The sequence below is a fragment of the Rhinoraja longicauda genome, chromosome 1 (assembly GCF_053455715.1).
Source record: "Rhinoraja longicauda isolate Sanriku21f chromosome 1, sRhiLon1.1, whole genome shotgun sequence".
Classification (NCBI taxonomy): domain Eukaryota; kingdom Metazoa; phylum Chordata; class Chondrichthyes; order Rajiformes; family Arhynchobatidae; genus Rhinoraja; species Rhinoraja longicauda.
In genome coordinates, this window is record NC_135953.1 from 29,107,189 (window position 1) to 29,131,058 (window position 23,870).

At 43.6% G+C, this 23,870-nt stretch overlaps 1 protein-coding gene across 5 annotated transcripts in view; it reads left to right on the forward strand.

Moving 5' to 3' along the window:
* nedd4l (NEDD4 like E3 ubiquitin protein ligase) overlaps nt 1–23,870 on the forward strand; it is a 353,057-nt gene that overhangs the window by 157,154 nt on the left and 172,033 nt on the right. Inside the window, exon 1 of one of the 5 annotated variants that reach the window (XM_078425081.1) lies at nt 19,416–20,585. The exons of the other annotated variants lie outside the window; for them this stretch is intronic. Coding sequence (XP_078281207.1) covers nt 19,416–20,585 — 1,170 coding nt within the window. Of the gene's footprint in view, nt 1–19,415; nt 20,586–23,870 lie in introns of those variants that run through there. 5 annotated transcript variants of the gene reach the window in all.

Below are 23,870 nucleotides of genomic sequence, written 5' to 3' on the forward strand. Positions count from 1 at the left end.
TATGCCTTTCATTATTCTGTAAGTTTCAATGAGGTCCCCCCTCAACCTTCTTAACTCCAGCGAGTAGAAGCCCAGTGCTGTCAAACCCTTTTCAGAAAGTGAATTATTTTTAAAGTGGTAATCAGAGAGTTAAATGTTACAAAACATTTGTTCATCCTCAACCGTGTTCCGAGAATTTCCAGTACATTTACTGTGGGAAGTGTGTTGAACTAAATATTATTAGCCTGCTTCAGGAAGTGGCCTTGTGGAATTTAACAATGGTTCGATATTGATGCGGGTACACACGGGAAATTTGAAAAGGCAATTATTCAACACTTGAAATGATGCTTTACAGATTTATCGCTTTTACTTGCATTTATGATCTGCGAGGGTAAAAACACACCTGTATTTAACCAGCATGCAATGCTTGACTTGCAGAATGTTGATGTCAGTGGAATGCCAATCACCTAGAATGGCACAGTACAAATTCAATGGAAAATGAGGTGCTATTGATTCTTTATTTATTACACACTGTATGTTCTTTGCATGCATTTAGACTTCAAATATTATGTGGTTTACGCTTGAGAAAGAGAAGTTTATCTTGGGCCCTTTCAAACTATTTTCATGTTCCTTCCTCCATCTCTTTATTCGTTCACAGTGATGTAATCTTAATTCAAGGAAAACAAACATACCAACCGCAATGAGCAGAAAGTTAGCTCAGAAACAGAAAGATAATGTTTTAAATGCAATATTGATGATGTAGTGGCAGCCAAAAGTGAATGGAAGACAAAACCACTTAATATATGAGGAAGGAAAGTTGTCTTCAGTACTTCTACATGCCTACTGTAGGAGACAGCACAAAACTGTTCTCATTGAAGCTGTGTCTGAAAATCTGATGTTACTGGAGTAGGCAGTCATATATTTATTTTTATTTTGGATTTTTTAAATTTGATCCATTATCAGTTTAGGTTGAAGGTCATTTTTACTCTAATAGGTGCACTACTTGGTACTTCCTTCTACTTGGTAACGTTTAGAATTAAGGCCAGAATGAAACACACATTTCTGTCTGGAATGCCTGTGCATTATTTGGGGTCAAATCTAACCAATGATCCCTGGCATTCTCTTCCTGAAGTCAACAATCTGCTCCTCAGTCTTGTAAAACATTGAGAGAGAGCGAGAGAGCGATTGTTGTTCTGGCACTGTTCAATCAGATTACGGGAGAAGGCAGGAGAATGGGGTTAGGAGGGAGAGATAGATCAGCCATGATTGAATGGCGGAATACACTTGATGGGCCGAATGGCCTAATTCTACTACTATCCCTTGTGACCTTAGCAATTTTTCTCCTATGTTCCAACTCATCGCTGCCCATTATTTTGCCAACAACAGTGACATTGTTCCCTAATTTAAAGATGGCATTGTAATAATGTCCAGCTACACTGTCATGGGCATAGAGAAAATAGAGCAGGGGACGGAGCACACAGCCTTGAGGTGCTCCTGTGTTGATTTTATCGAGGGGGAAGTGTTGCCGGTGAGCATTCCCATTTGAAGGAATGAATTTGAAAATATTCTCCGTTAGTTTTGGTAAAAGCCTGAAGTTTATGATTGTACGATGGTAATGATGCAATGAACAGGGAGGAACACTGTACATTTAAAATCTCATTTCAAAAATCTGACATGGTGAAAATATTTTCTGACCTTTCTGAGTGCGCTGTTGGTTGCAACATAATAAAGCTTATGACATAACTTTGCATTTTCTTATTCTTGTCAACTGTGTTTTACATGCAATACTGTGGCTTGTTTCCTTCAGCATCACCAAGCCTTCTTTCATATTTTCATTCCTGAAAACATAGCAAATAAATATTGGCCGTGCACTATTCTATACCTGTAGAAGTTCAAGAGAGTATTCTTTGACGTACCGAATCTCCTCAATCTTCTAAGAAAGTAGAGTAATGCTGGTTGGTCGGTTATTCGAGTCACCCTTTAGTAGGAGAAATGAGGGAATTGATGAGCTAGTGAGAGGGGAATATGTCTTGAAATAAAGCTAATTGGAATACACTGAGAGACACCATAGATTGAATAACTTACGTTCTAGAAAAGTAAGTGAATTCTTGATTCGTAAATGTATCAGGGGTTGTGGGGAGATGGCAGGAGAATGGGGAAAGAGGAAAAAATAGATCAGCCATAGACAATAGACAATAGGTGCAGGAGTAGGCCATTCGGCCCTTCGAGCCAGCACCACCATTCAATGTGATCATGGTTGATCATTCTCAATCAGTACCCCGTCCATGCCTTCTCCCCATACCCCCTGACTCCGGGTTGAGTGGTAGAATAGACTTGATCGGCTGAATGGCCTTATTCTCCTCCGATCACTTATGAATTAATGTGAAATGTGATCTGAGAAATTATCCTGGTTCCTGATCCAACCATCTGCCTATCAACCCCCCCTCCCCCTCCACACACGCAGGAATGCACGTGCGTACACACGCACACACTCAACTGCATCCTCCTATCACCTGCCAAGCTTTCCCTGCCCTTCCTTTCTTTCAGCTTTCTTCCCTTCCCCACCCCCACCGCAATCAGTCTGAAGATGAATCCAGACCCGAAACATTACCTATCCATGTTCTCCAGACAAGCTGCCTGACCAACTGACTTATCCCAACACTTTGTGCCTTTTTTTGTAAACTAGTGTCTGCATTTCCTGATGTCTACTGGTTCTTGGAATGCCAGGTTGTTGAGAGCACGAGATCTGTGTACTCTACGGGTTTGAAGAACGAGAGGTGATCTTATTGAAGCACCAAAATTTTTAACCAGGCTTGACAGGACGGCCGGAGGAGATTGTTTCTGCAGCTGGAAAATCTAGAACTAGGGGTTGCAGTTTCAAACTAAGGTATCGAATAATTCGGACTGAAAGAGGGAGAAATGTATTTATGCAGATGATGGTCAATCTTTAGATTTCTCAACCCCCAGAGGAGTATGAAGGTCCAGATATTGATTTCACTCAAAGCAGAGGTGGGCAGGTCTCAGGATATAAAGGGAAAGTGCAGGATGTACAACATCAGTGCTATCAGGATTTTCAATTTCAATCCCCTTTTCAGGACTCGGGAATATTTTACTTAAACAATGTTAGAATTTTTTACAGTTTTAATCATGTTAAATTTTGATTGTACATAAATTCATGACCCATTTCTAACATGGAGATGTTAGTTTTTTGCCTTTTGTACAAAAAGATGCTGACATGATACATTTGTAATAGCTGGTTTGGAGTTGCCGTGGCAGCTGCTCAGTTTGTCAGGTGGTTCATGTGGAAGGCAGTTCATGGGATTTGGCGATGCTCTCACTTGTCTCAAAACAGAGTTGTTTGTGCCAATCGTGATATGTGGGGAAACTTGAGATGTTCTCTCTGGAATTCTGGAGTCATCAACAATTGTAACGGCTTGATTTCTCAGGCTTAGCCCATTTGCAGGCCAGCGTTAACAAAGCACCAGATTTTTTTCAACAACTTTTTATTAAAAAAAAAAATTATTATATGCCAGAGCGAGGGGAGTTAAAGTGGTTAATCAGCAGGAGCTCCAGCAGGCCCTCAATATCAGCAAGACAAAGGAGATTATGATTGACTTCAGGAAGCAAAGCAGTACCCACACCCATTGATGGGTAACTTCAAATTCCTAGGAATAAATATCACCAGTAATATGTCCTGGACCAGTCACATCAAAGCTATGGCCAAGAAAGGACACCAACATCTCTACTTCCATAGAAGGTTTAGGATGTTCGTCATGTGGCGGTGACACGGTGGCGCAGCGGTAGAGTTGCTGCCTTACAGCGAATGCAGCGCCGGAGACTCAGGTTCGATCCTGACTACGGGTGCTGTACTGTAAGGAGTTTGTACGTTCTCCCCGTGACCTGCGTGGGTTTTCTCCGAGATCTTCGGTTTCCTCCCACACTCCAAAGACGTACAGGTATGTAGGTTAATTGACTGGGTAAATGTAAAAAAAAATTGTCCCTAGTGTGTGTAGGATAGTGTTAATGTGCGGGGATCGCTGGGCGGTGCGGACTTGGTGGGCCGAAAAGGCCTGTTTCCGCGCTGTATCTGAAATATGAAATAATAAATATGAAAATGCCACCTTCTCATTGTTTCCGATTTTTTTTTTAACATCAAAATGGGTATGAACACGATTATTTGTAATGCAAGTTAAATAGTTGAGTGCTGACTGTCAAGAGTTTTAATTATGGAATCATGGTTCTCAGCCTATATTTTTTTTCTATGAAATCAGACTGCACTCAATTCACCTTGTATGCCACTTTCACATACCCAAAGGTATAGAGTGAAAAATAAAATGTTGTTTCCTTCGCAATTTCAAGCCCGTTGTATCCGGAGTAACCAATGCTGCTTTGAACTATGCCCATGTGTAACCCATCTCCACCCAGCTGCTCTTGACACTGTTAAATGCTCTTGGTTAATTAGTCTGTAGGAATTGTGTAATGAGAGAAGCATGATGCTCCACCTTTCTTGCAGTTGCAAAGATAGGCGAGAGAGAAAGAGAGATCAGCCGTGATTGAATGGCGAAGTAGACCTGATGGGGCAAATGGCCTAATTCCGCTTCTAGAACTTATGAACTTATGAAGTTATGAACATGCACAGTTAATCTTTGTCACATGCCAAAGATAGTCTATAAGAAATCTTTTAATATTTACTATAAATTTAGATCTGTTGTACATATTATTCTGCATCTTGTCGGTTCATAAGGTCATAAGTCATAAGTGATAGGCACAGAGATAGGCCATCAGCCCTTCAAGTCAACTCCGCCATTCAATCATGGCTGATCTGCCTCGCTCTGCTAACCACATTCTCTAGCCTTCTCCCCATAACCTCTGACACCTATACAAAGCAAAACTCTATCTATCTCTGCCTTAAAATATCAACTTACTTGGCCTCCACAGACTTCTGTGGCTAAGAATTCCACAGATTCATCACCGTCTGACTAAATAAATTTCTCCTCATCTCCTTCCTAAAAGAACGCCCATTAATTCTGAGGCAATGACCTCTAGTCCTAGATCCACTAATGGAAACATCCTCTCCACCCACTCTATCCAAGCCTTTCACTGTTCTTTATGTTTCCCCCCTCATTTTTCTGAACTCCAGTGAGTACAGGCCCGACAAACGCTCATCATAGGCTAACCCACTTATTCCTTGGATCATTCTTGTAAACCTCCTCTGGACCCTCTCCATAGCCAGAACATTCTTCCTCAAATATGGTGCCCAAAATTGCTCACAATATTCCTTATAGAGCCTCAGCATTACATCCCTGTTTTTGTATACAAGCCCCCTTGAATTAAATGCTCGCATTGAGCTTGGTTTCTTTACTACCGATTCGACTAGCAGAGTAACTTTTTGGGAATCCTGCACCAGCACTCCCAAGTCCCTTTGCACCTCTGATTTCTGTATTCTCTCCCCATTTAGAAAATAGTCTACGCCTTTATTCCTACTACCAAAATGCATGATTCCACACTTTACTACACTATCTTCCATCTGCCACTTATCTGCCCACTCTTCCAATCTGTCCAAGTCCTTCTGCAGAGTCCCTGCTTTCTCTACACTACCTGGCCTTCCAACTATTTTCGTATCATTCGCAAACTTGGCCACAAACCCTTCAAATCCCCTCATCCAAATCATTAATATGCAAAGGTTTATACCTTAATTTCACAAAAGAGTTCAGACCGCCAAGCCCATGGCACCATGGTTGATTTAATTGGGGAATGTGGCAGGTGAAAGGGAAATAATGCTGTTGTACTAGGAGCATCATTAGGCAAGGCATTTCCTGCAGCCCTATTTTCAGCAGACATAACACAGACAAAGAAGCATTCTCTATTCCAATTGCCACATTTAACCAATTTGACCTCATCCATCATCAAAGAGATCCCCCTTGTTCTGCATATATAATTCTCCCAACTTTGCAATTTTAGCTTACTTACTCTTGTTGCCAGTTCTGACAAATGGTGATAGACCTCAAATATTATCCCATGAAGAATGTAGCCGAACACAAAAGAAGATGTTTGCAAGGATTGTTTCAAATGTTAAGAGGGAGAGACAATCTCTTTGGGACCTGCACACATCTGGGTCACATTTAGGTTAAGGATGAAATGTTTGTCAATCTATTCAGAGGAGGTGGAAATGAGAAAACTTGTTGCAGGTTGTCTAATCTCCAGCACATATGAAGTAGCAATGAACATAATTTTGTTCTTTGAGCTTCTCTGCCACTCATTTTGATCACATCTGATTTGTAATAACCCCATCTACCTTTGTTTTGCCTCCATATTTCTTTGCTTAACAAAATAAATTGTGTATGATCTCTTTTTGCATGATTTCTTTTCATGCTCTGACACTCTCTCACCTTCAACATGTGCCCTCTATTTCATGATTCCCTTACTTTGGGGAAAAAATGACTGACCATTTGGCAGATCTATTCCCATCATGATTAGATATATTTCTGTGGTATTCATTCACAAAATGCTGGAGTAACTCAGCAGGTCAGGCAGCATCTCAGGAGAGAAGGAATGGGCGACGTTTCGAGGTCGAGACCCTTCTTCAGACTGAAGAAGGGTCTCGACATATTTCTGTGGGATCATCCTTCAGCCTGCTGTGCCCCAAGGAATAAAGTCCTAGCTTGCCCAACTTCTACAGCTCAGGCCCTCGAGTCCTGGCAAAATCCTCGTAAATCTTCTCTGCATTTTTTCCAGCTTAATGGCATCAGATGACCAAAGCTGAACACAATACTGCCAGTGTGGCCTCACCAATGTCTTGCATAACTGTAGCAAAACATGCCAATTTTTGTACTCAATTCTCTGACTTCTGATGTCCCACATGCCAAAAACCTCCATCACCTGCAGTGAACTACATACTTGTACTCCTAGATTCCTCTGCTCTATAACACTCCAAGGGTCCTACCATTGTGAAAGTTCTGCCCTGCTTTGACATCCCAAAATGCAACACTTCACACTCATCCCAATTAAATTCTATTTGCCATTCCTCTGCCCACTTGCCCAGCTTTAGACTTCAGAGATATAGCGTGGAAATAGGCCCTTTGGCCCACCGAGTCCACGCCGACCAGCGTTCACCCTGTACACTAACACTATCCTACGCACTAGGGACAATTTACAATTTTTTACCGAAGCCAATTAACCTCCAAACTTGAGATGGACACAAAAAGCTGGAGTAACTCAGCGGGACAGGTAGCATTTCTGGAGGGAAGGAATGGGTGACGTGTCGGGTCAAGACCCTTCTTCAATCTGTTGTTAAATGCATGTTTAGTGTATCTTTATTTTTCAATTACAATCAATCTCAATAATACTTTATTAGACAAGTATGTTTTTTGCAATATATGAGGAATTTCATTTGCCATACAGTCAAAACAATAAAAAGCAATGGGACACACAAAATACATTTTAACATGAACATCCACAACAGTGACTCCTGCGCATTCCTCACTGTGATGGAAGGCGAGAAAAAAGTTCAATCTCTTCCCTCCTTTGGCCTCCAACGGACGGGGGCCTCTAACCTTCCGGGTGACGGGACGATCTTGACTCCCCTAGCCGGCGGCAGGCCTTCCTCGTCGGGGCGATCAAGCTCCAGTATCGGGGGGGGGGGGGGGGGGAGGAGGGATCTCAGCTCCCCCCGCGCCGGGCGATCTACCCCGGGACGGGGCTTGTCGAACCTGATGCAGCTTGGAGCTCTCGACCTGGTCTCAACCCGAGACTGCGAGCTCCTGATGTTAACGTCCGCAGGCCACGGTTGGAGCGTCGATCCCAGGCAAGGAATCGGCTCCAATGGTAAGTCCATGCCCCATGGTGAGGCTCAAAGTCAGTCCCAGGCAAGGCCTCCTGCTCCATGATGTTAGGCTGCAGAGCGACCGGAGATACGATCCGGAAAACAATCGCATCTCCGGTGAGGTAAGGGATTGAAAAAAAGTTTTCCCCTCCCCCCTCCCCCCCCCCCACATAAAACAAACCAGAGAACATTAACACAAACTTTAAAAATTCACCAAAAATAACAATAAAAGGAAAGGACAGACAGACTGTAGGCAAGGCTGCCATCGTGACGCCACCCAGTGGAAATTATGTTTTGTATCGTGTGTGGGGGGGGTACCTTTTTTATCTCTTTCCTCGACAGAGATACGACTTTTTCCATATCGTACCTCTGTCCGCGCTGCGTCCTAACATCGTTGAGCTTGTGGTCCCTTTGCTGGGGATCGGCTTCGGGAGCTCCAACCGCGGGAGCCTGCAGACTTAACATCGTGGAGCTCGTGGTTAGCGACCGATTTCGGGAGCTCCAGCCGCAGGACCTTCGACCACCCCAATCGTGGGAGCTTCGATCGACCCGACTGCGGATGGTTCGACTGCCCCGTGCGCCGGAGAAAAGGAGGGAAGAAGATAAGACTATTGCCTTCCTTCACAGTGCGCTGTGGTGGATGTTTATGTTAATTTTTATGTAGTTGTGTGTCTTGTTGCTTTTTTGGTGTGACTGTATGGCAAATCAAATTCCTTGTTTGTTTTTACATACTAGGCTAATAAACTAATTGCAATAATAAATGGATGTTTTGTTTTTACACAATTAGTCACAACAGACTCGGCAACTTGGGACTGCGCTTCTATTGTGTAGTGAGCTGTCAGCAGCAACAGAATTATATTGCACAATGATGTGTAATATTGTCATACAGCATTTCCCTAGCCACAATTATCTAACCAGGAGTTCAACCCTTGTTCAGTGAGGCGAATCGGGGATTGTACAAGGAAAGAATAAAAATGGCTATTATTTTGGTGATGATATAACCTAAGACTCCAATGCATGTCGAACGATTGAATAATCGTATTTCTGAGTGAGCTAAGACAGCCTGAAATTGACAGATTAGAACATTGCTCTCGCTGTGGTCCTCCATATTCAATCTCCAAATGCAGACCAGATTGTCTGCACTCTGGAGTTCTGAAAGAGGTGGCTTTAGAGATTGTGGAGGCAGAGATAGTGATATTTCAAGAATCATTGAGTCATAGAGTGATACAGTGTGGAGACATGCCCTTGGACCCAACTTGCCCACAACAGCCAACAATGTCCCAGATACACTGGTTCCACCTGCCAGTATTCAGTCCATATCCCTCCAAACCTGTCTTATCCATGTACCTGTCTAACTACTTCTTAAATGTTGGGATAGTCCCTGCCTCAACTTCCTCCTCTGGCAGCTTGTTCCATACACTCACCACCCTTCGTGTGAAAAAGTTACCTCTCAGATTCCTATTAAATCTTTTTTCCTTCACCTTAAACCTATGTTCCATGGTCCTCGATTCACCTACTCTGGGCAAGAGACTCTGTACATCTACCCCAACAAATCCTCTCTACACCTTTGTAAGATCACCCCTCGTCCTCCTGCGCTCCAAGGAATAGAGTCCCAGCCAACTCAATCTCTGCATTTTGCTTAGACCCGCTAGTCCTTGTAAATGTTCTCTTTACCTTTTCCAGCTTGACAACATCTTTCCTATAACACGATGCCCAGAACTGAACACAATAATCTAAATGTGGCCTCACCAACGTCTTATACAACTGCAACATGACCTCCCAACTTTTATAATCAATACTCTGGCTGATGAAGGCCAATGTGCCAAAAGCCTTTTTAACCACCCAATGTATCTGCGACTCCACTTTCAGGGAACTATGCACCTGCACTCCTAGATTCCTCTGCTCTACAATACTCCCCAGAGCCCTACCATTCACTGTGTAGGTCCTGCCCAAGTTAGACTTCCCAAAATGTAACAACTCACATTTTTCTGTATTAAATTCCATCAACCATTTCTCAGCCCACTTGGCCAATTGATCAAAATCCTGCTGCAATTTTTCAAAACCATCTTCACTATCTGCAAAACCACCCACTTTTGTATCATCAGGAAACTTGTTAGTCTTGCCCTATATCCTAATAATTGAAATAGATGACAAACAATAATGAGCCCAGCATCGAACCCTGAGGCACACCACTAGTCGCAGGCCTCCAATCCGAGAAATAATCTTCCACCATCACCCTCTGCTTCCTTCCATGAAGCCAATTTTCTATCCAGCTATCTCTCCTTGGATCCCATGCGATCTAGCCTTCCAGAGCAGCTAACCATGAGGAACCTTGTCAAATGCTTTACTAAAATACTCTAAAGCACATCTGCGCCCTCCTTCCTCGCAACATGGACCCACTACAGTTCGCATACCGTCCGAACAGGTCCACGGATGATGCGGTCTCCCAGGTTCTACACACCGCTCTCTCTCATCTGGACAGCCAGGGGGGCTATGTGAGGATGCTGTTCATTGACTTTAGTTCAGCATTCAACACAATAGTCCCCAGCAGACTGGTTGAGAAGCTGCTGGAACTGGGGCTTAGCACCCCTCTGTGTGCCTGGGTCCTGGACTTTCTCACTGCCAGGCCCCAAGTGGTCAGGATGGGGGAACACACATCTAGCTCCCTCACCCTGAACATAGGATCCCCCCAGGGCTGCGTCCTTAGCCCCCTACTGTACTCCCTGTACACACATGACTGTGGGGCCAGGTTCAGCTCAAACTCCATCATCAAGTTTACTGATGACACTGTGGTGGTGGGCCGGATCTCCAACAACGATGAGAAGGCCTACCGGGAGGAGGTGGCTGATCTGGCACTCTGGTGTCAGGACAATAGCCTCCTCTTGAATGTCACTAAAACAAAGGAGCTGATTGTGGACTTCAGAAGGGCTAAACATCCAAGGACCTACACGCCACTGGAGATAAATGGGTCTATTGTGGATAGGGTGAGCAGTTTTAAATACTTGGGAGTCCGCATCGCAGAGGATCTGACGTGGGCAACGCACATTGCCGCACTGGTGGGTAAGGCTAAGCAGCGCCTTTACCACCTTAGACAACTGAGGAAATTCAGAGTGTCTCTGAGGATCCTTCATTGCTTCTACTCTGGGGCTGTAGAGAGCATCCTGTCCGGCAACATTACAGTCTGGTTTGGAAACAGCTCTGCCCAGGACAGGATGGCCCTGCAGAGAGTAGTGCGTTCGGCAGAACGCACCATGGGAACTACACTCGTCCCCCTGCAGGACCTATACATCAGGAGGTGCAGATCCAGAGCAAGCAAGATCATGAGGGACCCCTGCCACCCCAGTAACGGACTGTTCCAGATGCTACGATCAGGCAAACGCCTCCGCTGTCACGCTGCGAAAACGGAGAGGATGAGACGGAGCTTCTTCCCACAGGCCATCAGGACTGTCAACTTTTATAACCCCAGAGACTAAATTTTTGTCGGCACTAATAGTAACTTATTAACTTTATTTATATGCTGTAACTGTAATTCTTTTTGTGCACAACCCGCAGGCATTGCCACTTTCATTTCACTGCACATCGTGTATGTGTATGTGACAAATAAATTTGACTTGACTTGACTTGATAGGTTCCAGGTGATTGGAAAATTGCCAATATTACCCCGCTGCACAAGAAGGGAGCAAAGCAGAATTGGGGGAACTATAGGCCGGTCAGTCTGACTCTGGTGGTTGGTAAGATTTTAGAATCCATTATAAAGGATGAGGTTACGGAGTACTGAGAAGTTCACGATAAAATAGTCAGTATGGCTTTGTGAAGGGGAGTTCTTGCCTGACAAGTTTGCTGGAATTCTTTGAAGAACTAACCAGCAGGACAGGCAAAAGAGAGGCAGTGGATGTTGTTTACCTAGATTTTCATAAAGCCTTTGCTAAGGTGTCACACGGGAGGCTGCTAAGGAAGATGAGAGCCCAGGTATCAAAGGGCAGATACTTGCATGGATATCAGGTTGGCTGGATGGCGGAAGACAAAGAGTGGCAATAAAAGGGGCTCTTTCTAGTTGGCTGCCAGTGACTAGCGAAGTTGCGCAGAGCCCGGTGCTGCCTCTCTTCACATTGTATATTAATGATTTGGATGAGGGGATTGAATGCTTTGTGGCCAAGTTTGCGGATGATACAAAAATAGGTGAAGAGGCATGTTGAATAGAGAAAGCAGGGACTCTGCAGAGGGATTTGGACAGGATGGGAGAGTGGGCAGAGAAGTGGCAGGTGGAATATAGTGTAGCAAACTGTGGAGTCATGCATTTTGGTAGTAGGAATAAAGGCGTAGATTCTTTTCTGAATGGGGAGAGAATCCAGAATTCAGAGGTGGAAAGGGACTTGGGAGTACTGGTACAGAATTCCCCAGAAGGTAATCTGCAAGTCGAAGCTGGTGAGGGCGGGAACAGAGAGATCGGGGATATGAATGTATGGCTGAGGGGCTGGTGCAGGGAGCAGGGATTTAGATTTCTAGACCACTGGGATCTCTTCTGGGGTAGGGGTGACCTGTACAAAAGGGACGGGTTACACCTTAACAGCAGGGGGACCAACATTCTGGCAGGCAGGTTTGCTAGTGTTACACATGTGGGTTTAAACTAGGTAGTGGTGGGGAGGGGTTGACAAATTGGGAATATGAAGATGGAATTAAAGGGGAAGCGAATACAGGAGAAATTGCAAAGGACTCTCGAATGAATGGGAAGGGAAGTTCTAGAAGGGATAAGAGAGTAAGGTCAGGGCCAATTGTGACCAGTATGAGAGGGGAGGTGAATACCGAAGTTAATGTGTTGTATTTAAATGTGCGAAGTATAAAAAATAAAGTGGATGAGCTTGAGGCTCAGTTAGACATTGGCAAGTATGATGTTGTGGGAATCACTGAGACATGGCTACAAGAGGACCAGGGCTGGGAACTGAATATTCAGGGGTACACAACGTATAGAAAAGACAGACAGGTGGGCAGAGGGGGTGGGGTTGCTCTGTTGGTAAGGAATGATATTCACTCCCTTGCAAGGGGTGACATAGAATTAGGAGATGTAGAATCAGTATGGATAGAGATGAAGAATTGTAAGGGTAAAAAGACCCTAATGGGAGTCATCTACAGGCCCCCAAACAGTAGCCTCGACATAGGGTGCATGTTGAATCAGGAGCTAAAATTGGCATGTCGCAAATGTAATGCTACGGTGGTTATGGGAGATTTCAACATGCAGGTAGACTGGGAAAATCAGGTTGGTAATGGACCCCAGGAAAGAGAGTTTGTGGAGTGCCTCCAAGATGGATTCTTAGAACAGCTTGTACTGGAGCCTACCAGGGAGAAGGCAATTCTGGATTTAGTGTTGTGTAATGAACCTGATCTGATAAGGGGACTCGAGGTAAAAGAGCCATTAGGAGGCAGTGATCACAATATGATAAGTTTTACTCTACAAATTGAGGGGGAGAAGGGAAAATCGGAAGTGTCAGTATTACAGTATAGCAAAGGGGATTACAGAGGCATGAGGCAGGAGCTGGTCAAAATTGACTGGAAGGGGGCCCTAGCAGGGAAGACGGTGGAACAGCAATGGCAGGTATTCCTGGGAATAATGCAGAAGTTGCAGGATCAATTTATCCCAAAGAGGAGGAAAGATTCTAAGGGGAGTAACAGGCTCCCAAGGCTGACAAGGGAAGTCAAGGACAGCATAAAAATAAAAGCGAAGAAGTATAACATAGCAAAGAAGAGTGGGAAGCCAGAGGATTGGGACTCTTTTAAAGAGCAACAGAAGATAACTAAAAAGGCAATACGGGGAGAAAAGATGAGGTACGAGGGTAAACTTGCCAATAATATAAAGGAGGATAGTAAAAGCTTTTTTAGGTATGTGAAGAGGAAAAAAATAGTCAAGGCAAATGTGAGTCCCTTGAAGACAGAAGCAGGGGAATTTATTATGGGGAACAAGGAAATGGCAGACGAGTTGAACCGGTACTTTGGATCTGTCTTCACTAAGGAGGATACAAACAATCTCCCAGATGTTCTAGTGGCCAGAGATCCTAGGGTGACGGAGGAACTGGAGGAAATCCACATTTGGCAGGAAAAAGTTTTGGGTAGACTGATGGGAAATCCCCAGGGCCTGATGGTCTGCATCCCAGGGTACTTAAGGAGGTGGCTCTAGAAATTGTGGACGCATTGGAGATCATTTTCCAATGTTCTATAGATTCAAGATCAGTTCCTGTGGATTGGAGGGTAGCTAATGTTATCCCACTTTTTAAGAAAGGAGGGAGAGAGAAAACGGGAAATTATAGACCAGTTAATCTGACATCAGTGGTGGGGAAGATGCTGGAGTCAATTATAAAAGATGAAATTGCGGAGCATTTGAATAGCAGTAACAGGATCATTCCGAGTCAGCATGGATTTACAAAGGGGAAATCATGCTTGACTAATCTACTGGAATTTTTTGAGGATGTAACCAAGAAAATTGACAGGGGAGAGCCGGTGGATGTGGTGTATCTCGACTTTCAGAAAGCCTTTGACAAGGTCCAAATAGGAGATTTGGTGGGCAAAATTAGAGCACATGGTATTGGAGGTAGGGTACTGACATGGATAGAAAATTGGTTGACAGACAGAAAGCAAAGAATGGGGATAAATGGGTCCCTTTCTGAATGGCAGGCAGTGACTAGTGGGGTACCGCAAGGCTCAGTGCTGGGACCGCAGCTATTTACAATATATATCAATGACTTGGATAAAGGGATTAAAAGTAGCATTAGCAAATTTGCAGATGATACAAAGCTGGGTGGCAGTGTGAACTGTGAGGAAGATGCTATGAGGTTGCAGGGTGACTTGGACAGGTTGTGTGAGTGGGCGGATGCATGGCAGATGCAGTTTAATGTGGATAAGTGTGAGGTTATGCACTTTGGTGGTAAGAATAGGAAGGCAGATTATTATCTGAATGGTGTCAAGTTAGGAAAAGGGGACGTACAACGAGATCTGGGTGTCCTAGTGCATCAGTCACTGAAAGTAAAAATGCAGGTACAGCAGGCAGTGAAGAAAGCCAATGGAATGTTGGCCTTCATAACAAGAGGAATTGAGTGTAGGAGCAAAGAGGTCCTTCTGCAGTTGTACAGGGCACTGGTGAGACCGCACCTGGAGTACTGTGTGCAGTTTTGGTCTCCAAATTTGAGGAAGGATATTCTTGCTATTGAGGGCATGCAGGGTAGGTTTACTAGGATAATTCCCGGAATGGCGGGACTGTCATATGTTGAAAGACTGGAGCGACTAGGCTTGTATACACTGGAATTTAGAAGGATGAGAGGGGATCTTATCGAAACGTATAAGATTATTAAGGGATTGGACACGTTAGAGGCAGGAAACATGTTCCCAAAGCTGGGGGAGTCCAGAACCAGGGGCCACAGTTTAAGAATAAGGGGTAGGCCATTTAGAATGAAGATGAGGAAAAACCTTTTCAGTCAGAGAGTTGTGAATCTGTGGAATTCTCTGCCTCAGAAGGCAGTGGAAGCCAATTCTATGGATGCATTCAAGAGATAGCTTAGATAGAGCTCTTAAGGATAGCGGAGTCAGGGGGTATGGGGAGAAGGCAGGAACAGGGTACTGATTGAGAATGATCAGCCATGATCACATTGAATGGCGGTGCTGGCTCGAAGGGCCGAATGGCCTCCTCCTGCACCTATTGTCTATTGTCTATTGTCAAACTCAATCTAGCAATTATTTCGAGAGGGCTTGTATGCAAAAACAGGGATGTAATGCTGAGGCTTTATAAGGTGCTGGTCAGGCTGCATTTGGAATATTGTGAGCAATTTTGGGCACCATTTCTGAGAAAAATGTACTGGCTCTGGAGAGGGTCCAGAGGAGTTTTACACAGGAAGTGTCAGCGCTGTGCAGCAGCTGTGGCTCACCTGAGGTCTGTTTGTCTTTTGTGCTTTTTGTTGTTTTTTGTCTTAATTGTAGTGTTTAGATGTGATGTAGTGTTTTTTGTGGTTGTGTACTATGTGTGGGGGGGGGGAGGGGGGAACTGTGAAATTGTCCCTTCCAAACAGAGACCCGACCTTTTTTTCTGGGTGGTGTCTCCGTTCACACTGCGGCCTGCCATCGGCCAAACACTTGGAGCTGGCGACCTCCAGCTGGGACCACCTGGGGCTCTGGTTCGCAGAGCCTGCGGACCGGACTTACCATCTGCGGAGCTGGCTGCCTTTGGACCACGTGGACATCGGAAGCCCGCAGGGTCCTGGGTGGGGGCCGACATCGGGAGCTCCGGCAGCGGCAGCGTCTTCTCCTGCCCCGAATCGCGGGGCTTGGGTCGGCCCTCTGCGGACCTATCACCATCCGGCGCGGCCTGAAACAAGCCGTGGGATTTTTCTCCGCCTGGCGGGGGCTTCAATGTTGGGAGCCATGACTGCCCCGACGTGCAGCGGCAGCGTCTTCGCCCACCCTGATGTGGCAACTTCATAGCGTGACCACGGGAGAAGACGGCAGGGAAGAGAAAAGACATTCTGGCCTTCCATCACAGTGAGGAGGTGACTGGAGGAGGCTCACTGTGATGGATGTTTCTTTTTTTTGTTTTGTGTTGGTTTGGGATTGTGTGTGTTATTGCTTATTTTTATGGCTCTTATTGTTGGCCTGTGGGTAATGGAATTTTGTCCATAAGACTTGTTTTTTTGGATGACAATAAAGGTTATTCTGATTCTGACAAGAATGATCCAGGAATGAGTAAGTTAACATATGGGACTGTACTCACTGGAGTTTAGAAGAATGAGTGGGGACCTCATAGAAAGGTATAGTATAGTGAAAGGCTTGGATAGAGTGGATGTGGAGAGGATGTTTCCACAAGTGGGAGAGTCCAACACCAGAGGTCATAGCCTCAAAATCAAAGGACGTTCTTTTAGGAAGGAAATGAGGAGGAATTTTTTTAGTCAGAGGCTGGTGAATCGTGGAATTCTTTGCCACAAAAGGCTGTGGAGGCCGTCAATGGATATATTTGAGGCCGAGATAGATGGATTCTTGATTAGTACAGGTGTCAGAGATTATGGGGAGAAGGCAGGAGAATGGGGTTAGAAAGGAGAGATAGATCAGCCATGATTGAATGGTACAGACTTGATGGGCCGAATGGCCTAATTCTTCTCCTATCTCTTATGATCTTATGATCACAAAAGTCTATTTACAGTTTAGTTAGAGAAATGTGTAGTCGTTTCAGAAACATTATATTCATAGTGATGGCTGAGTCCAGCTTAGGAATTCAAAAGATAAGGAAACATTTGCAACAATCTTGAACTGCAAGTGCCTTGTGGATAATTGACCTTGAAATATTACTGAGGTCCCCACTGTTATAGAAGCTTAAGAGAAATGTAGTGTGAATAAACTTAATTAAATGCTGACGTTCATTCTCCTGGGAATGAACACTGAATATACTTACCTCTTCCTTAGGTTTGTTATAATATCACCATTAATACTTCTTAAGCACCATGTTGTTACTTACAGTTCTAATTAATTGCCTAGCTGTGATTGATGGGATATCACAGGAATGACATTAATGGCCCGACAATTCACAGTCTAGAGACCAAATATAATATTTCCTTTTATCTGATGATATAAAATTTTAATGGTAATGTGAGCTATATGTAGGAGTTGATAAAATTTCCAGAAGAATTTTAGCAAGCTGAATGAATAGAAAACAATATGGCTGCTGGAATACCACATGTGAAAATGTGAGGTGAGAAACACAGAAAATAGGTGCAGGAGTAGGCCATTCAGCCCTTCGAGCTAGCACCGCCATACATTATGATCGTGGCTGATCATCCAAAATCAGTACCCCGTTCCGGCTTTCTCCCCATATCCCTTGATTCCGTTAGCCCTAAGAGCTATATCTAACTCTCTCTTGAAAACATCCAGTGAATTGGCCTCCACAGCCTTCTGTGGCAGAGAAAACCACAGATTCACAACTATCTAATATGTAGATAATAATATGTAGGACAACAAATTATGTGTTGACCTTTATTGCCAAAGGAGTTGAATGCTAAAGATGGCTTATTAAAAATATATATATTGGGTCTTGGTGAAGCAGTTTGTTCACCTAACTTAACAAAAACATATAATTTAAATATGGAGGGAATGCTGCAAAAGTCCACTGGTTCCTGGATTCTGAGGTCTGACAAATGAGGAGAGATTAAATTGGGCAAGCCTGTTTTGTTTAGAGTTGAGAATAGAGGTAACTTCATTGAAACAGATCACATTCTTTAGAGGTCTCAATGGTATTGACATGGTAAGATGTTTCTTCTGGCTGGAGTGTCAAGAATTGGGGGTCAGAAAATCACAATAAGGACTCGTTCATGAGGAAATGAGGAGAAATTGCTTCAGTCAAAAGCCCAGCCCAGAATGCTGTGGAGGCTCAACCACAGGCTACATTTAATAAATGGGATTGATCATTTTTAGATATTAGAGGAATCAAGGAATATGGGGGAAGTGCAAGAAAATGTTGAGGGAGAACATCAGCTGTGATCAGGCAGAACGGCAGAGCAAATATGAGTTGCTACCTATGCTGTTTTTTCAATGTTATGACTTTTCCTCAAATTATCACCAAAGAAAAACGTTGATTTGTGATATTCCCTGCAACTTGTTTCTTGCTCTTTATTTTGTATCTTTTACTTCAACCAGATCTAGATTTACTCTGTTTCTCATCTTGACAGCCATTTCCTTATTTTTCTTTAATTTAGGCATGAAATTTATATTATTTTAAATGAAGTCCGTACCTTAAACTTGGAAATAGCTTTGCATGCAGCTAATGTGCTTTGTGAACTTTTACAGTCACTTTTATATTCTCCTCATACGTTACCTTGTGCCAAATCTGCAAAGATTATATGGACTAGAAACTGTTGACAGTAAAGCTCTTTTAATTGGCCATTATCCTGAAGTTTAAGTAAAACCATATTTTCCGAGCTTTCTTGTGACTGAAATGGATCTTCTCTGACAGTTTGAATCAGCTGAATATTTAGTGCTCAAAGCAGCCATAAAATTGTGTTTGGTATAATCATTACATTTATTTTGGTCTTCCATTTTTGAAACTTGACTTTCAAAACTAAAAGCTGTTCACAACTTCGAGTCATCTTTTATGGATTCTGTGAAATGTTGGCTTTGTCAGTTGTGTTTTTTCTTCTCGCGTAAAATCTTTTGGAGAATATTATGCTGTCATGCAAGTAGATTTATTGCAGTAAGTGTAGGCGGCACTGGTCAGCCGCGAGTGTTCTCCTGCTGGGACTACACCCTTTGATGGAAGAGGAGCAGCTGTGAAGGTGCTGTTTCAGGCTCTGGCTGTCTTATTATAAAAAAAATTCTGCTGTGCATTGGAAGGGGAGTTGGGTCATGTGACTCTTAACACCCTACCCCATGTCATACTGCGCGGCAGTACTGATTGCCTTTATCCAATCATGCCTGGAATGCATCATGTCACTTGGGCTATTTCTGCTATCTGTCGCTATCAAGCTTTAGTGCTAACAGTTTGGCAGATGGGACAGTTTTTTCTTGAGGTTACATCTTCGCTTTTTTTTTAATATGCTTCTGGCAGTGTGCTTCCCTCTACTCGTTTCTTGAACTGAACTTTTTCTCCAAAGCTATGGCCCATCGACTACGTCTCTATTTTGGATCGAACAGGAGTAACACGGATCCAGAACTGGGGATGCTGGATGAAGAGAGGGAAAACGATGTCTGCATGACATTCCACACTTTACCAAGAAGAACTGCTGCTCATCCTTTTGAGAACATACCTGAGCCGGTTCCAGTCACTGGATTGCCTTTGCAAGAACGGACCTTCCTGAATCGGAGCTCTTCCATGATCGTCCCTCAGTTGCACGGCAATGAATCCCGGCCCACCAGAAGCTCCTCGATGCAGATCTCGCTGCAACGCAAACCAATGAATGGATGTAATGCCGGAGTCCCAGAGTATCCTGGGCTGCCGTTAACAGGCAGGGGAGTGGAAGTTGGCAGCAATGATAGTTTATTGTCCAGAAGCCGTTCTCTTCCAAGTGTGCCTCTCTGCACAGATGATCCCCCATCCTACAGTGTGGCTGCTGATTCATCACAACAAACCAGTGAAAGTACTCCATCAAATTGCAGAATACGTTGCCGTTTTCCTTTGGAACAAAAGCAAAGTGCATTTGGCCTGGAGGAATTAGCAAACGGGTCTGCCTCTGATATACATGTTGGGGGTGTCAGAATACAGCGGCATTCGCCAACGAGAGACGTGCATCAATTACACTTGTCGCCTTTTAATGGACACCAGAAAGCTGGTGCTTCTGTGACCAGGCGCTGGTCCTTGCAGCATCAGCCTGATGTATCGGGGAACATGGGGAAATCCTGCTTCATTTTGCAGCTTCAGCAACAGCGGGAAGGTTTGCAAAATTCGTGGATGGATTTAAAAACTGGGCGAACCAGCACAAGGAGGGAAAATGCCGCCAGGTTTCCACATGTCCGGCTGGGGCGAAGCACTTCAGCCTCCTTACCAGTTAAAGGAAACGCTGAATGTTTTGACATGGCTGATAGGGAGGAAGTCGCTGGAACTGCAGTTGGGGAAAACAATCTTGAAATGCTACGTAGCAGTTCATTGGAAACAATACCTCAGACACCGTCCCGCAAGTTTCAAACTAGACAGGAGCATAATCAGAGGCAGCCCCATGTTCGAATTCTTTTAACCCGAGGACATGGAGAAAAAGCTGAAGGCTCAATGAAGGATGATGGTGGCTGTGTTCATAGAAGAATGAATTCAGTCACCAGAGAGAACTCTGTGGTATGTGAGCTGTTCAAAGTCATGCTTGTCAATTAAGTTAGATATGTGGGGCTCTATTTTGAGCATTCAAGCTTGGAAACTGGAGGGGGGGGAGGGGGGGTGGGGGTGGGGAACACCAATACATTTGGCCTTTTCAGCATTAGCCTCTGAGTTTCTTTCAGGTTAAAACTCATCTCCACTCACCATTTTCTTGGGGCCTTGCCCATTATCTCCCCTCTGCACTGAGACTAAATTTACTAGTCTGCTCACATTCGTATCTTTGCTGTTGATTCTACTTCAAAAAAAATCTTGCTTTTTTTTTTGGTGAATGCTGACAGCATAAATCTGCACCACAGCTCGAAGTTATTGAAATAAACAAGAGTTATAAAGGTAGAAAATAGAATGCTGAAATAGAATGACAATTAATGGGTTCTAGTTTATTTTAATCACCTCTGGTTTGTATGGCTGAAGAACGAGCCCGATTTAGTTTTCAGAAGCTCTAGTGATGTGTTTCAAAACAAGACTTTGGTCCGTTCGTGGATTACACTGTGTGCCTCCCGCTGTGAAAGCAAGCTTGAAATAATAGATGTTGGCCTTTAATGCCTGTCTGTACGCTCCCTAACAGTGAAATATGGTATAGAAAGACAGCTGCTAACCAGTGGGCTACTTTTACCCCATGATGTATTTCTATCTTCGTATTTAAGTTTGGTCGATGAAACTGAAAAGGTTGTGAAATGTGTAAACAAGCAAGCAGGATTAATTTACTGCTACAAGTCAGCACTGAGTTTCCAAGCACCAAACATTTCAAGATTATTCCCATCATTGGAGTTTGCAGTCTGCAATTAATCTGAGACATGACTTGTCTGGTAGCAGGTGTCATTCCCTTATTTATCTCAAGTGAAAACACTCATTTTGCTGTCTGCTGGCTTTGATCCACAGATGATTTGTGGCTGGAAATTTTTTTTTCCCACTTTTCTATTTAATTTAAAGGTACTGAGATGTTGCTTGAAGGCAGATGTTCATTTTAATTATTTTTACCACTTCACATGTTAGAAGAGTGAGAGTGAGAGAATGAAACGCTGAGCGAGCAGTCCATGTGAGCAACCCATTTACTTGTTGTCAAACAATACTTCATAATGTCGTGTATTTCAACTGAGTGGAAATAATGAAACCTTGAGGTGTGAAATTTGGGGAGAACAGTGCTTTTAGTTCCAAGAAGCCTATTAACGCATGACCCATCTGAATTGCCAGAAATATGTGTATACCACCATATACATTCTAACGCTTCTCTGATCTCTCGAGGGTTCTAAACTGTTATTCTTTGCTTCTGTTTCCCCCTAAAGTCGCAAGTGTTGCAGCAACAGTCCATTTGTGGTTGTGTTGACTTAACTGGAGGTTTAATGCTTTGGATCACCCTGAGAATCTGTCTGGAGCCATCTAAATCCAGCTGAGGAAACATAACCAGGCTATTACGACTGTGTGACCAGTCAACAGAGGGTGTTTTGGAGTCTGCTGTTGCTAGCTAGCTTCATATGCTAGCTGACCGAAACTTCCAGCTTCCTTTGGAGACAGACAGTTTACAGAGGGGCAGAGCCACAACGATGATCACGCTTCATTTTAAGGTTTAAAAATTATTCAACATTTTCTTCAAAGGGAGAATTCTTTCAGAATATATTTCCTTTGGGTTTGGTAAATAATAATGAGCAGTTTGCTTTAATTTTTGTTAGATTTATGAACAAGCATGTACTGAAGTCTCCCTTTGATACTTTGCATAATGTCCAAGTGCAACATAATTCCAAAAAATAACTTTAAATCGCAACATCAACTTTGCCAATTTGTCATAATTTTCACTTCAAATAAGTTTATTGTTTACATTCTAATATCCAGTAATTGTCCCGATTCTGACTTTAGGATAGGACTGATTAGATTTTTCTTATTCTTTGTTCAGTGTCTGCTGGAGTGAAATTCTATTTAGGTTCTTTGCAGTTTTCACCTTTTGTTTGGAAACAATTTTCTGACTTGATTGTGGTTCAAGTAAATCCTGAACTATCCTATCTGTTTAAAAAAAAAATCTCACATGGAAGAGCATAACTTAAGTTATACACAAGAAATAGTAGAACAAGACTGCATTTTCCATAGAGCTGCCTCATGTCAATAAAGTGCTCTACTACCACATGATGTGCACTTTTCTGCCCAGTGCCCCTATTTTTTTTGTGGGGGATTCTGTTGGTGCCCAAAAATCCATACGTTTTGATGCAAAATGTTTTAATTGACTGAGTGCCCATTGTCTCCTCGTATAAAGATGTCCAAGAATTCACTCTTCACTATTCTCTGTGAAGACAGCGTGGAAACAAAGAAGTGCAGATGCTGGTTCAAAATGCTGGAGTACCTCTCAGGCCAAGGCATTATCTCTGGAGGGAAAGGATAGGATGATGTCTCAGGTCGGGACCCTTTTTCAGACTGAAAGTAGGCGGTGGGGGAGAGCTGGAGGTGAGAAAAGGCTAGGACTAATCAGGGCCAGCAACAATAGTCTTCTGGCAGGGAGGTGCCGTGTTAGGCTCATTGTTGGCTCGGGAAGGTGTGATCTCCAGGGATACAATGTGGTGAACTGTAGAGTGGAGAAAGGGGCAAGTGGGGAGGAGAGGAGAGGGGGGTGTTAGAAGTTACTTAAAATTAGAGAATTCATCGCTCATACCGCACAGTTGTAAACTACCCAAGCAAATTATTTTTACTCTTCAAACCTCCCACCCTCCCCCATCCCCTACTTTCAGCCTGAAGAAGTATCGTGACCCGAGCTGTCACCTATTCCTTTTCTCCAGAGATGCTGCCTGATCCGAAGAGTTACTCTAGCACTTTGTGTCAACCTCTGTGAGAATAGTTCTCTGAAAAAGTTAGGCGTTACCTTCTGTCTGCGCCTTTGGTTCTAATCTGTCCAAGGTGAACAGCTTCTCAGCATAAACCCTGCTGTGCCTTCTCAAAATTTTGTACATTATAAAGAGATCAGTTTTCATTTTATTAAATACTTACACCACCTTGTCTTGTGGGGCTGCCTATACTTTGACTCGGTTAAGTGATGCTAAAGTGGGTGCATCCTTCCTTTGGGATATATTCCTGAAAGAAACACATTATTCCATATCTGACCTCACTTAAACCTGATATCGAGGCTCACTTCAGCACGCTTATAATAAAGTCTAATGTATTAGTAGCCTTCCTAATTACTTGTCCAGTTTGTGTTTGTTTCTATGATTCATAAACCGGGAGTCCAAAATCCCTCAGTATACTAATAGCCCCTGTTTATGTTCTGCT